A 13,709-nucleotide genomic window follows, 5' to 3' on the forward strand; every position below is an offset into this window, starting at 1 on the left:
TTTATCATAAAACTTTTGTATACTTGTATGACACTTTTAATTCTAAAACCGATTTATGATTAAATCGATTATTCACACAAAGAGGTGTCCTTGGAAAATTTCCTCAATCCAAAATAACATTTACCCTTTATTTCTTTTCAGGTTTCTTCTCAAGGTGTATTCAAAGACACAGAATGGTGTCTTATGGTTCTTTAGCCAATTTATTGGCTAATCACCCTGGTGTCATTGTTTGACTGCAAATTGTTTGTGGAAGAGAAACTCCACCAAGATCGAGAAAACGTGGACTGGTTCTGCTGCTATTGCTTCCCTTGTTGCTGCTTTGCGGTGAGTTTTTTTTATTATTTACAATTTAACAATGTTTGATTGACGCAAAATTGATACTTCTTAAGAAGTGCCTTGCATATTCTTCACCTTGAAATATTTATTTAAGGGGGTATTCTGATCTAGAATTAAAAAAGAACGATTTTGTTTTTGGAATATTATCATGGTTTGATTATTCAAGAATTTAAATTAAAAATTTAAAAAATATTTCCGGAGATATAGCAGTTGACCACGAGAATTCACAGTTTTTCTCGAAACTGTCTTTTTCGGTACGATACTCACGATTTCTCAACTCCTACCGAACCGATTTACTTGCAATTTTTTCTCTTCTTGCAATAGACTTCTCTTCAGTATAAACTACGTTCATATCCAAAATTCTGCTTTTACTACTATTTTTAAAAAATCGAGCTTATCAAAACAAGTTGTAAATTTGTGTTTGAGAGACATTTGCTATTGTGAAAAAAAAAGTTATTGTAACTCTTCATTATTATTACGATAGCGACGTTATTCAAATTATTATTTTTTTGCATATCTTCGAAAATCGAAAACGAAAATTTTTGTATATCTTCACGTTTCAGAGGTTTCTGAACCTCAGAAAAAATTGATGTGTGTGTGTTCTGTGTCCGGAATTTTCGTCTACGTTTTCGGGCGCACGGATCAACCGATTTGAATGATTCAAAAAGCAATCGATTCCTATTGATAGAGAGATGTGCTGATTAGTTTTTGGCAAAGGTAGATCCAGCTGTTACGGAGATACGGAGCAAATAGTGCAGAATAAATCGAGTTTTTGATGGATCAGAGTGTCGGATTTGATTGAACTAAAAAACGTTCAATTTGTAATGATTGGGAGAGAAGGTGATTAGTTTTGGCAAAGACAGGTTCCGCCATTTCGAAGATACAGAGCAAATGTGCAAAAAATGGGCAGTTTTTGAGAGAATTAAGCGGCCAATTTGAATGATCTAAAAAAACTTTCTGCTTGTATTGACAAAACAATTGCTTTTGAGGATAAAAAATTATTACATCTTTTTTTTACATCCATAAAATATTTTTGTAATTTCGGAATAAAAATTCAAAAAATTAACCAGGCTAAGCACAGTCTAGCGCCACTCTGGTACAAATGTTCACCAAGTGCGTTTAGACTGTTTATTTACTGGAGCACTTTTCCAATTTTGTGAAAACTATTGAAAAATGTGAAAATGCCGCCAGCTAAGCACATTATAAGTAGAAATGTCGCACAGAATATTTTGCAAATGCTTTTAGACTGTGACTATACAGGAGCACTTTTTCAATGTTGTGTAATTAGGCAACTATTTTTTTTTTAAATGGAATTCGAAATGAAACAACGATGTTAATGTTCGTGGAGATAAATTGATTTGATTTACATTTGATTTGCTCAGTTATAACAGATAGCAAAAATAATGAAAGTTACAGTATTTGTAATAATATATTTGCAAACGTTTAAAATTTCTCGAATATTTTATTACGGTACGGGAAGTTCCAGTAATTTGCCTTAAGGCACGATGCCATGCACCACTAGTTAAATTTTATTTTGTTTCATATATCTTCAAAACATCAATTAATAACTTGTAATTCTAGTATAAATATTGATTTTTTTCACGTCCTTTAAAAAATTGCATAAAATTTTTGTCTGTATACCAGAATACTTCCTTAAATATATTTGCAGTTCAAAAAGTTTGACTTACAACTAAATTTTAGTTTAGCAAGCTTAATATACTATTTGTATGATTCAAGTTCTCTACATTTCTACAATAATTTTCAGGAGTCCTTTTATACTTGCAAAGCCCTGTCCAACTCTCTGAATATTATCCTTTCGAACATCCAATTTCATACTATCCTGATATAATGTACGATAAAGTATTAGATTCTGTCGAATATACAAAAATGATAGCTCACGATGGAGCTAATGAACTTTCTGATTATTGGACGAAAGTTAAAGAATATTCTAATGATGCCACTCGATAATATGTGGAGCAAGGAGGATGATTTACCAATTTATAGTGCTTAAATAGAATGGATTTAATTAATATATATAGAGATTTTTAAGGGTTGATTTTTAGTTGTAGGATGAACAAAGTTCTCGTGGGGGGTTTTAATATAGTTAGGGTTACATTAGAGCATTTTAATTACAATATAATGTTTAAAACTGTAGTAACGAGCTGGTTAATACTTTTGATCCAATCATCGTAAAGACTTGAATATTTGATCTCTCTTTTTTTTTAAGCAATACGTACCCTTTTTGTAGATTATACATTTTATAAACGCAAACTAATATCTTAAAATACAAAAATAATGCTTAACATTTGCTCTATAACTTTCAAGGAATACTAAAATTTATTTTATATTGCACGAGGAAATGAATTCTAAATAATATATTCTAAGTTTATTTTGAGTACAAATTAAATTTAATATATTTTATATATTCTAGCTTCGCAATTATTTAATGTGTTGAAAATAATATAAATTTTAATTATAACTATTATCGAGTTAAGATTAACAATTATAAATTTATATATAATATATATATATATATATATATATATATATATATATATATATAATTTAAATAGATTTACATTTCACATATTCAGTTTTAGTACCAGCCAGGCATACTTTTTTTTTTTTTTTTTCCGGTAAATATGAACAAAACATATATATATATATATATATACTATATATATATATATAGATATATATATATATATTAGATTATTTTTTATTCGAGTCGAGGGATTGTGCATATTTTTTGTTACAAATTTTTATTGCTTTGACTTTAAAAAAAATATTGAAAATTATAAATATATAGAGATTATAAAAGATACAAATTATAATAATTATTAGCACTCTACTAAAAGCTTTGTGCACACCTTATAAAAAAATAGTTTTATAATATCAATATAACAATTTTTACTTCTTATTTATAATATAATAATTTAAAGTTGTTTGAATCTCTGTGCTTTAATTCATGTTTTGGTGTGTGCTTTTGCTTGATTTTACTTCTTGATTCTAGTTTTAAATTATTTCTAGAAATACATTATGAACGTACTAATATGGTATATAGAGTCTTTCACTAAACAGGATCGATTTACACATATATACACATTTTTATTTATCTATTAAAAACAAAATAGTAACGATAATTATTCATAATACGTTTATAATATAATATCGTGCTTAACTAAAATAATATATATATATATATATATATATAATTTATTATGGGCTTAATTTTCTGGAACCCGGATGAGATCAATTGTTTTCTGGCAGATTGGATTGTCTGTCGGTTTAGGAATTTTGAAATGGAAGTTGGTTTTAACCTTGGTGAAGTCTTTTTGGTTTAGGGCTTTGAAGGTTCTGGTTAGTTTTTTAGGAAACATTCTCTTTTCTCGTTTTTGCTGCAACATTTCTTTGTTTGTTTTACTTAAATTTTGGGGACTTCTAGAGATTTGCTGGGCTTGATTTTGTCTCTCAAGTCGTTCACCTCTTTATAAAAATACCAACCTCGTTTTTGGGTCTCGTTTTAATCACATTACCATCCCCTTTGCAAGTTGTTTTATGTCTGCGCAGCACAGTGGTGTTTTTAAACTCTGCTGAGCAATCTGGACATGTATAAATTCATTTTAACGACATAACGTATTAAATTTTGGTAGGACCTTTAGGCTTTGTAATAATAAACCGGGCAGACGTTGTTCACCTGTATGTGTTTTGAATTATTTTCTACCACTTTACCATCCTTGTTGGCAGCCTCTTTTTTATTCAAGATTTTGGATATGGGTCTCGTTTTAACAACATTACCGTGCCCTTTGAAAGTTGTTTTTGCAATGGAGTTTTCAAACTCTGCTTTTGACGTTGTTCACCTGTATGTGTTTTGAATTCTTTTCTACACACTTTACCATCCTTGTTGGCAAGCCTCTTTTTTATTCAAGATCTTGGATATGGGTCTAGTTTTACAACAATTACCATGCCCTTTGCCCTTTGAAAGTTGTTTTGCAATGGAGTTTTCAAACTCTGCTTTTGACGTTTTTTTGACGTTGTTCACCTGTATGGTTTTGAATTCTTTCTACACACTTTACCATCCTTGTTGGCAGCCTCTTTTTTATCAAGATTTTGGATATGGGTCTCGTTTTAACAACATTACCGTGCCCTTTGAAAGTTGTTTTGCAATGGAGTTTTCAAACTCTGCTTTTGACGTTTTTCACCTGTATGTGTTTTGAATTCTTTTCTACACACTTTACATCCTTGTTGGCAGCCTCTTTTTATTCAAGATTTTGGATATGGGTCTCGTTTTAAACAACATTACCCGTGCCCTTTGAAAGTTGTTTTTGCAATGGAGTTTTCAAACTCTGCTTTTGACGTTGTTCACCTGTATGTGTTTGAATTCTTTTCTACACACTTTACCATCCTTTTGGGGCCTCTTTTTATTTCAAGATCTTGGATATGGGTCTAGTTTTAACAACATTACCATGCCCTTTGCCCTTTGAAAGTTGTTTTTGCAATGGAGTTTTCAAACTCTGCTTTTGACGTTGTTCACCTGTATGTGTTTTGAATTCTTTTCTACACACTTTACCATCCTTGTTGGCAGCCTCTTTTTCATTGAAGATTTTGGATATGGGTCTCGTTTAACAACATTACCATGCCCTTTGCCCTTTGAAAGTTGTTTTTGCAATGGAGTTTTCAAACTCTGCTTTTGACGTTGTTCACCTGTATGTGTTTTGAATTCTTTTCTACACACTTTACCATCCTTGTTGGCAGCCTCTTTTTTATTCAAGATTTTGGATATGGGTCTCGTTTTAACAACATTACCGTGCCCTTTGAAAGTTGTTTTTGCAATGGAGTTTTCAAACTCTGCTTTTGACGTTGTTCACCTGTATGTGTTTTTGAATTCTTTTCTACACACTTTACCATCCTTGTTGGCAGCCTCTTTTTTATTCAAGATCTTGGATATGGGTCTAGTTTTAACAACATTACCATGCCCTTTGCCCTTTGAAAGTTGTTTTTGCAATGGAGTTTTCAAACTCTGCTTTTGACGTTGTTCACCTGTATGTGTTTTGAATTCTTTTCTACACACTTTACCATCCTTGTTGGCAGCCTCTTTTTTATTCAAGATTTTGGATATGGGTCTCGTTTTAACAACATTACCATGCCCTTTGCCCTTTGCCCTTTGCAAGTTGTTTTTGCAACAGAGTTTTTAAACTCTGCTTTTGACGTTGTTCACCTGTATGTGTTTTGAATTCCTTTCTACACACTTTACCAACCTTGTTGGCAGCCTCTTTTTTATTAAAGATCTTGGATATGGGTCTCGTTTTCACAACATTACCATCCCCTTTGCAAGTTATTTTATGTCTGCGCAGCGCAATGGAGTTTTTAAACTCTGCTGAGCAATCTGGACACTTGTTTGTATACATTCATTTTAACAACAGAACGTTTTAAATTTTTTGAAGGCTTTGTAATAGTTCTGTTTATTGTGATATTTATCCTTTTTGGTAAGCGTAAACTTGAATCTTGTTCAGGATGTTCTAAGTCACATTTGCTTGAAGCTATTTTGCAGGTTGGATCTGTCTGAGGGGTTCGACGCGTACACTTTTTTTTGGGTTTGTTTGTCCACATGCTGTTTGTTTTCTAGGTTTGCTGGTGTTTAAATTGTCTCTATTTCTTTCCAAATGAGCCATAACCGGGAACGTATCCCTACCATCATCATCACAAAACTCTTCTACAAAACTCTCTGTGTCATCAGCAATTTCTTCTATACTACTTCCAACACCACTGTCTCAATTGCACTGTATTATATTTATAAACGTATATTATTTAAATTCGATATAATAATTAAAGAAGAAAAATATAAATATTACATATATAATCATATTTTATATCATGACTTGTTTGGTGAAAGACACAATTAATATTTAGAGTAATATACAATATATTTAAATTATATAATAGAATCAAATTATTGTTTATGAATACAGAACTTACTTTTTGAAACTATGCGTTACGTTATTTTCATATTGTAAAGAAATGAATATTTATAATATTTTATATAAATATCCTTTCCCGATCCTTTTTCATCCTTTTTTTTATCCAAGCTGGGAGCTGAAGAAGATCTGCAAAGGATCAAGATGAATTTGAGAAAGTCTGGTCGAAGGGTATGGAGTCGAGAAATTTGATTAAAAATGACAATAAATAGCATGTATATGTGTATAGATGAGTTGCATCGAATTTAAGTCGAACTGATAATTGAATAATGTAAATTAGAAATTTTGAAATTTGAGACCAGACTTGAAAAAACATTATTATCGAAGTATAATTTGTGGAACACAATTATAATTTTCACATTCAGTCATATGTTTTTTTTTATTATTCGGCTTATAATTTGCAATTTATCTTTATATGTATGCGTGTTTGTGATCGCAATGAGAATATGACCAAAGAAATATTATCAGGACACGATTACTTCAAATCGGTGAGTTTTCAGGCTACTACTTCTATATCCTTCGGCCAGACTTCAGAAGTTCATAGATATTTTATGAAAATTTAAATTATTTAACTATAATACTAACTGATTGTATTCTGTAAATTTCTGAATGCCTGGTTGAAGGTTTAAGATAGATCAATGATACAAATAGTGAATTACAGTCATTGATTTGTCTGTGAATATATATATATATATATATATATATATATATATATATATATATATATATGATAGTTTTGTCGACGTTGATACATATTTGTAATATTTTTGCAGCCCAATCGTCGAATTAAAAAAAGATTAAATAACAAAATTATTTATTCCATTAAACGTTTCGACACTTGATGTGTGTCATCTTTTAGTAATCTAAAAAACATATTATATAAATACAAAGTTGATAATAAATATAAATATATAAAAAGGAGCAAATTATACATACCAAACCAGGAAAAACAGAAAAAATTAATTATGATGTAAAATTGATTGAACACTAATTTTGTGTAAAATAATAACTATTATATCCATCACTACACTTGCTTTGTAACCTTGATCAGTGTTCATAATGCACCGCTATGTGCTCCTTTAATTTCTCATTTGTTAATATAATAGTTATTATTATTTTAAACAATTTTAGTGTTCAATCAATTTTACATCACAATTAATTTTTTCTATATATAATTTGTCCCTTTTTATATATTTATATTTATTATCAACTTTGAATTTATATGTTTTTTGGATTACTGAATGATGACACACATCAAGTGTCGAAACGTTTAACGGAATAAATAATTTTGTTATTTAATCTTTTTTTAATTCGACGATTGGGCTGCAAAAATATTACATATATATATATATATTAGGGTGGTCCTTAATATGGACATTTTCGAATTACCTTGCTCCCAAGGGCTCAAACGGTTCCAAATTGATAAAAAACAATTCTCTGAAAGTTTTAAGCTCTTAATATTAACTTTTCGATAGTGCGCAATTAAATCAAAGTTTTGTATGGAAATAGAATGAAAAAATTTTCAAAAATTTTGCAAAGCGTCGAATTTTCAATAAAAAATGACTCGATTTTTTCACTTTTAATTCATTTGTCGCTAAGTTATACCTAAAAAAATTTTTTTAATTTTCAAAAAATTTTCATGCTATTTTCATACGAAGTTTGATTGAATCGCGCACTATCTAAAAGTTAATATTAAGAGCTGAAACTTTCAGAGAATTTTTTTTTATCAATTTGGAACCATTTGAGCCCTTGGGAGCAAGGAAATTCGAAAATGTCCTTATTAAGGACCACCCTAATATATATTTAGAGTATTTTTTATATATTTTTTTTTATTTTTCAGCACTTTGGCTTTACCTGCACTCACTAGAAGACCTTTCGGTGAAAAGTGAAGAAGCCTTAAACCTCCTCCAATCCTTGCCCGAAAGAAGTTACAATTATTTGCAAAATGCTGCAGATACAACTCTGGAAGTCCTGAGTTCCCCAGGAGCGTCATTTTTAAATTTGTGTTCATATTTTTCAAATTGTGCCTTGGATTTAGTTTCCCGGTCGTTACAATTTGCAAGTGCCATTTATAGTAGTTTAACAGAGAGTATTTTTTATATAATTTCTAGTTGCTATGATTATTTATTGTATTTTATAAGCGTAGTTGCTGGTATTTGGAGTCGAAACGATCAAGTCAAATCTAGTCATTTTGAAAATTTGGGGTCAGGAATTTCAGATCGCGATTTGTACCACAGGATAGATATGTACGTCGATAGATATTTAAAAGATAACAGTGCAGCTTATGTTAAAGATTCCTTAGTCTCTCAGCCAAATTTAAAAATAATATCCGATACCATCAAGAACGAATTTCAATTACACCAAAATTCTGTTTACGACTCGAACTTTATTACAAAAGTTGCCGGTTTGGTGCGTGAAAAATTAAATGAATATCCACAAAAATTAGTTTTAACTCCTGCACATTTCAAGGAAATCAAAAACGCTTTACAATCAGGCACTATGAAACTAGATTCAAAAAATTTTGATGTATCTATTCTCATTCAAGATCTCATTCAGCACCCCTTGTTGCAAAATCTTGTTACACAAAGTGGCCTAAATGTAGACAAAGATTATTTAGTAAACCAGCAAAAGGTTTTGTTCGATTTAGAAAAGCAAATACGTGCTAATAATTTAGAAATAGAACGCCTTAAAAATATGAACCAGGAAACTGATATTGTTAAATTACAAAATACTGTTAACATATTAAAAGAACAGCAGATAAATTTGAAGGATGACTTGGCTAAAGTTCGTGTCGAGTTTAAAGAGAAACTGAGTAGTTTGAATATCGAGTTTAAAAAATTACTTTCTGATATTCTGGGGTATGATGTTAACAATAATTCAGTGAGTTTCAAGGCTTGGATTAATGAAGCGTTTTTGGCCAAGGATGTTTTGGAGAATAAGTTGAACGAACTCAGGAATAATGTGAAAGTTGATTCGCAGAGTACGATGGATGCCAGTGCTGCTGTACTTATGAAACATATTGGAGACAGTATTAAATTGGCTATTTTGAGGTAAATTAATTAGTGGTAATAATAATAATAATAATAATAATATATATATATATAATTATTTTTTAGGTATGATGAGAAACAGCAGAAAATGCATGCAGATCTAAAGAACGATGTCACAAATAACATAAATTCCATCAGAGGCTCCGTTTCACAGTCAAGTATAGATCTAAGTGGTTTTGATGTCCAGGAAATTGTTCGAAAAGCTCTGGCCAAATATGATGCTGACAAAACCGGCCTGGTTGATTATGCTTTAGAAAGTGGAGGCGGACAGGTAACAAAAACTCTAAAATAAACTGTAGTTTTATCACTAATTGCTTTATCTTTGGTCAGGTTTTAACAACACGTTGTACAGAAACCTATAGTTCAAGGACAGCCCAGTATACCTGGTTCAACATACCATTGTGGTATTCAAGTAACTCACCGAGGACAGCTATAACGCCAGGGACTCATCCTGGACAATGCTGGGCGTTCCAGTCCTTTCCTGGATATTTAGGTTTTTATTTTAATAAATATAGGGTTATACAGTGTAGCAAGTATTGTAAAAATGTTATTATTGTCTTGTAGTTCTGCAATTGAGTTTGCCAATACAAGTAACTGGTTTTACAATGGAGCATGTTCCTAAAGAATTGGTTGCTAATGGAAATATTGATTCTGCACCGAGGAACTTTTCAGTTTGGGTAAGATAAAAAAAAACCTAATAATAATGGAATTATTCAATAACAATTTTTTGACCTGATAGTGTATCAACTGTATTATTTTTCTTCTCAGGGTTTGAAAGAAGAACAAGATCAAAATCCCTCTCTCTTCGGCTACTTCGAGTACGAGTACGACGGGCCGAGTTTACAATATTTCCAAGTCAAATCGGATGAAACAAATCAGCAGTATTTTAATATTGTTGAACTCAGAGTTGAATCTAATCATGGCAATCCAGTATTTTCATGTTTGTACAGATTTAGGGTACACGGGACACCCATAACGAAGGATGAAATGGAAAAGTTTAGGAGTCGATGATTAGATTTCAAACGGTCATGTAAATATTAAGTATAGGTAGTTTTAAGGAATTATATTATGGGTAAGATAATGGGTTATTGATTATTTGTAATCAACATTGTCTTGCTCATTGTATGTAATATAGATATTCATTATTGGAGTTAAATTCATGAATTTTAATGAAGCAAATGTCTTGCTTCGTATATAAATATATATTTTATATATATATATATATATATATATATATATATTCATGAATTTTCTCCTGTGAGAATTTTCTTCCATCTCAAATTTCACATATAATGCATTATTTTAACACAAACATAAAATGTACAAATTATATTAGTTTTTAAGCAATTTTTTTTATAATTCTATTTGTAAACAAGTCATTTATCGATTATGCACAACAATAAGTTATTTATAATCATAAACAAAGTACATTAATTTAATGCATGCTTACATGTACTTATATTTATGTGTGCACCCGTACCTCACAAAAATAACTTGACGCAAAAAGAATTTAGTTAACACTACTTTATAAGATGAAAATTGAACAAAGTGAACTTTTGAAAAACAAACATTATATAAAATTTTCTTACATATGTATTGTATCATATGTGTTCAATTAAAATAACATTAATTTAGTCTGATGAATCCAAGGTACGGGTGTATATGTTTTTGATTGTGTTCACTACTGGTTAGTTTTTATCTTTGTATAAATATGTTAATTTTATTGGGACATTCGTTAGCTTAGAGATGCATAAATTATTTTAATCATTGTACAATTTATTATTATGAATGAACAAATGAGAATTTTACTAATTTCTATAACAATTAATGAATGTCCTTTGCTTTTTTGTGTGTTTAATCATTTTATTCAATTGTCATAAAAACAAGAGTATGTAAAACTGTGCCTTAATGTATAGTTTTATAGAATCTGTGATTTAGTTGGATTTTGAAACTTATTTTGTTCATATGTACAAAGTATACATTAATTATACTTAATGATTGTGAAGTTACCATATTTTTTAAGTTACTTAAGGCTCGAAATTGCTTTAAAAGTGTATTATAAGTTATATTATTTGCTTTAAATAACATTTTATAATCTACATACTCACACAAAGTGTCTTAATACTAAACGTAGTAATAATAAAATCGACTAATATAGTAGTATGTGTAATTTTTCATTCACAATGTGTCCTTTACCATTTGAATGTAACGTTTTTTGCCGCCGAGGGCGTCGGCTCGTCCGACACGCCGCCGATGCGCTTCTAACTTCACGTCCGTCTCGAACTGTCAGACGCCGCATACGCCATTACAATTAATTTCAGTCACATATTGTTTAACCGCCGCGCCTGCATGTCGAAATTGCGGCTCACGAAACTATTACGAATAACATTTTTATTACATTTCAATTAGTAAAAATTCACAGTTCAACAAATCAATTATAAATTCATCCAAATGTGCGCGTATTTATTGAATTACCTACCATAGTAAGAACCGTGTTATCGTACATACATAACCCAAAAAAAGTGTTACAAAAAAACGTACTGTTGTGTGTTTACCGTGTGCCGTGATAGATAGTATATTTGAAATATATGTATCTCTAAATAATCTACATACGTATACATGCTTTATTCGTGTGAAATATAACAAACGGACAGTAAAGTCACTTACCCACACAAAATGGCAGCGGACGAGCTGAGAGATCGTTACGATCCTGACTTAAAGTTCCTCTCAGTCGACAGGAACAGTTTCAATGATCCGGCGACGCAGGCGGAATGGACCCAGAAGAGGCTTGTCTGGGTGCCCCACGACAGCCAGGGCTTCGTCGCCGCCGGCATCAAGGCCGAAAAGGGCGACGAAGTCGAGGTCGAAATCGCCGAAACTGGCAAAAGACAGTTGGTTAACAAGGATGACATTCAAAAGATGAATCCGCCGAAATTCGACAAAGTCGAGGATATGGCAGAATTGACTTGTCTGAACGAAGCGTCCGTTTTGCATAATATAAAGGACAGATATTATTCCGGATTGATATATGTGAGTAATTTGATTTGATGCTATTTTTGGGTCTCCAGGGTGTATTTATGGAACTTGGGCGATATTGTCAATTGAATGATTACGGGGACGGTTACACTCAAATTATATATAGAATCGCGAATTTATACACAGCCAATATCATAAATACACTTTGAATAAGGAGTTAAATCTATATATTATGAATAAAACTTTTCCTATATATAAATATATTATATACTTTTAACTTCCCGAAGTTCATATTCTCGCCAATTTGTTTCAAATCCCTCTAATTTGTCTTTTGCGTCGACGTTTTTTCGAAAACGCCTGCACTGATATCAAAATTTTTAATTTTGTTTGATGTAACCCCATGAGAATTCATATGGGTAAATTTTGAGCGAAGATCGGCCCAAGATCGGCCCAGTCATTTCTTTATAATGAAAAAGTTCAAAAATTTTCGTTGAGAAAATCCTGAAACCATATTGATAATATTTAAAGTTATTTAATGATATTTAAAGATATTAGGGATCGTTTTGATTAGTTTTTGACAGAAATCAGCTGGTCCTTTTCTTCCTAATTAACGAAATTTGTCTAAATGTACTCCCCAAAATATTATAGGCCTACGAAGAATGGCCTAGTTCCATTTTTTTTTATTATTATTATTGACTTTGTAGACAAATACATTACAAGTTCCAAAAATTTAGTACAATTAAAGTTTCTTCAATTTTTATGCAATAGAATTATTGTTTTAACTCTCCAGAAATTAATAACTAACTAGAATAATATATAACAGAAAATATTTATATCATATTTTTAAACTTTAAAATTGTTAGGAAAAATGTTATCTTACAATTTTTTATATCCTGCATTTTTAACTCATTTCAATTATTTCGTCCTGTTTTTCTTTGAATAAATCTAAGAATGTGATTTTATTAAAATCAGTATTTTTGTCTTTCAACATTATGTATAAATTATACTTTTTATTTTATAAATTATGGCAATCATGTATTTTATAAATTTCTCGTAGGGCAAATTACAGTAATTGCAAAAAGAAATCAAAAATGATTTTTTTTATATATATTCTTACGTTTCAAAACCTTCTTAACATCCTGGCATATTAGATAAAATGGTTGTGTGTGTATGTATGTGCGGATACAATTTTTCGTCGACGATTTCGGGAGCACGGATCAACCGATTTGAATGATTCAAAAACTATTAAATTCCTATTGATAGGGAGACTTGCTGATTAGTTTTTGGGAAAGGCAGGTCCAGTCGTTTCGGAGATACAAAGAAAAAATAGCAATATTTAAAACAATTATCCAACATTGAATCGATCACCAAT

At 30.6% G+C, this 13,709-nt stretch overlaps 2 protein-coding genes across 2 annotated transcripts; both read left to right on the forward strand.

Moving 5' to 3' along the window:
• Positions 1–205: 205 nt before the first annotated feature.
• Positions 206–10,429, forward strand: LOC113372138 (SUN domain-containing protein 2-like). Its single transcript, XM_026612459.1, has 6 exons — positions 206–324; positions 8,152–9,361; positions 9,428–9,632; positions 9,692–9,854; positions 9,926–10,038; positions 10,130–10,429. The coding sequence occupies exons 2-6, from the start codon at positions 8,556–8,558 to the stop codon at positions 10,370–10,372; spliced, it is 1,530 nt and encodes a 509-aa protein (XP_026468244.1). The 5' UTR covers positions 206–324; positions 8,152–8,555; the 3' UTR covers positions 10,373–10,429.
• A 1,272-nt stretch (positions 10,430–11,701) lies between these two features.
• On the forward strand, positions 11,702–12,495 carry LOC113372141 (myosin heavy chain, non-muscle-like). Its single transcript, XM_026612462.1, has one exon. The coding sequence runs from the start codon at positions 12,038–12,040 to the stop codon at positions 12,407–12,409; it is 372 nt and encodes a 123-aa protein (XP_026468247.1). The 5' UTR covers positions 11,702–12,037; the 3' UTR covers positions 12,410–12,495.
• The last annotated feature ends 1,214 nt before the right edge of the window (positions 12,496–13,709 follow it).

The sequence above is a fragment of the Ctenocephalides felis genome, unplaced genomic scaffold (assembly GCF_003426905.1).
Source record: "Ctenocephalides felis isolate EL2017-DRISC unplaced genomic scaffold, ASM342690v1 CF-g0.4_SCAFFOLD_01604, whole genome shotgun sequence".
Taxonomy (NCBI): domain Eukaryota; kingdom Metazoa; phylum Arthropoda; class Insecta; order Siphonaptera; family Pulicidae; genus Ctenocephalides; species Ctenocephalides felis.

Coding starts and splice junctions, on each gene's coding strand:
- LOC113372138 (XM_026612459.1), top strand. CDS start 8,556: ATGTACGTCGATAGATATTTAAAAGATAACAGTGCAGCTTATGTTAAA. Junction 9,855..9,925: donor GTCCTTTCCTGGATATTTAG/GTTTTTATTTTA, acceptor ATTGTCTTGTAG/TTCTGCAATTGAGTTTGCCA. Junction 10,039..10,129: donor CGAGGAACTTTTCAGTTTGG/GTAAGATAAAAA, acceptor TTTTCTTCTCAG/GGTTTGAAAGAAGAACAAGA.
- LOC113372141 (XM_026612462.1), top strand. CDS start 12,038: ATGGCAGCGGACGAGCTGAGAGATCGTTACGATCCTGACTTAAAGTTC.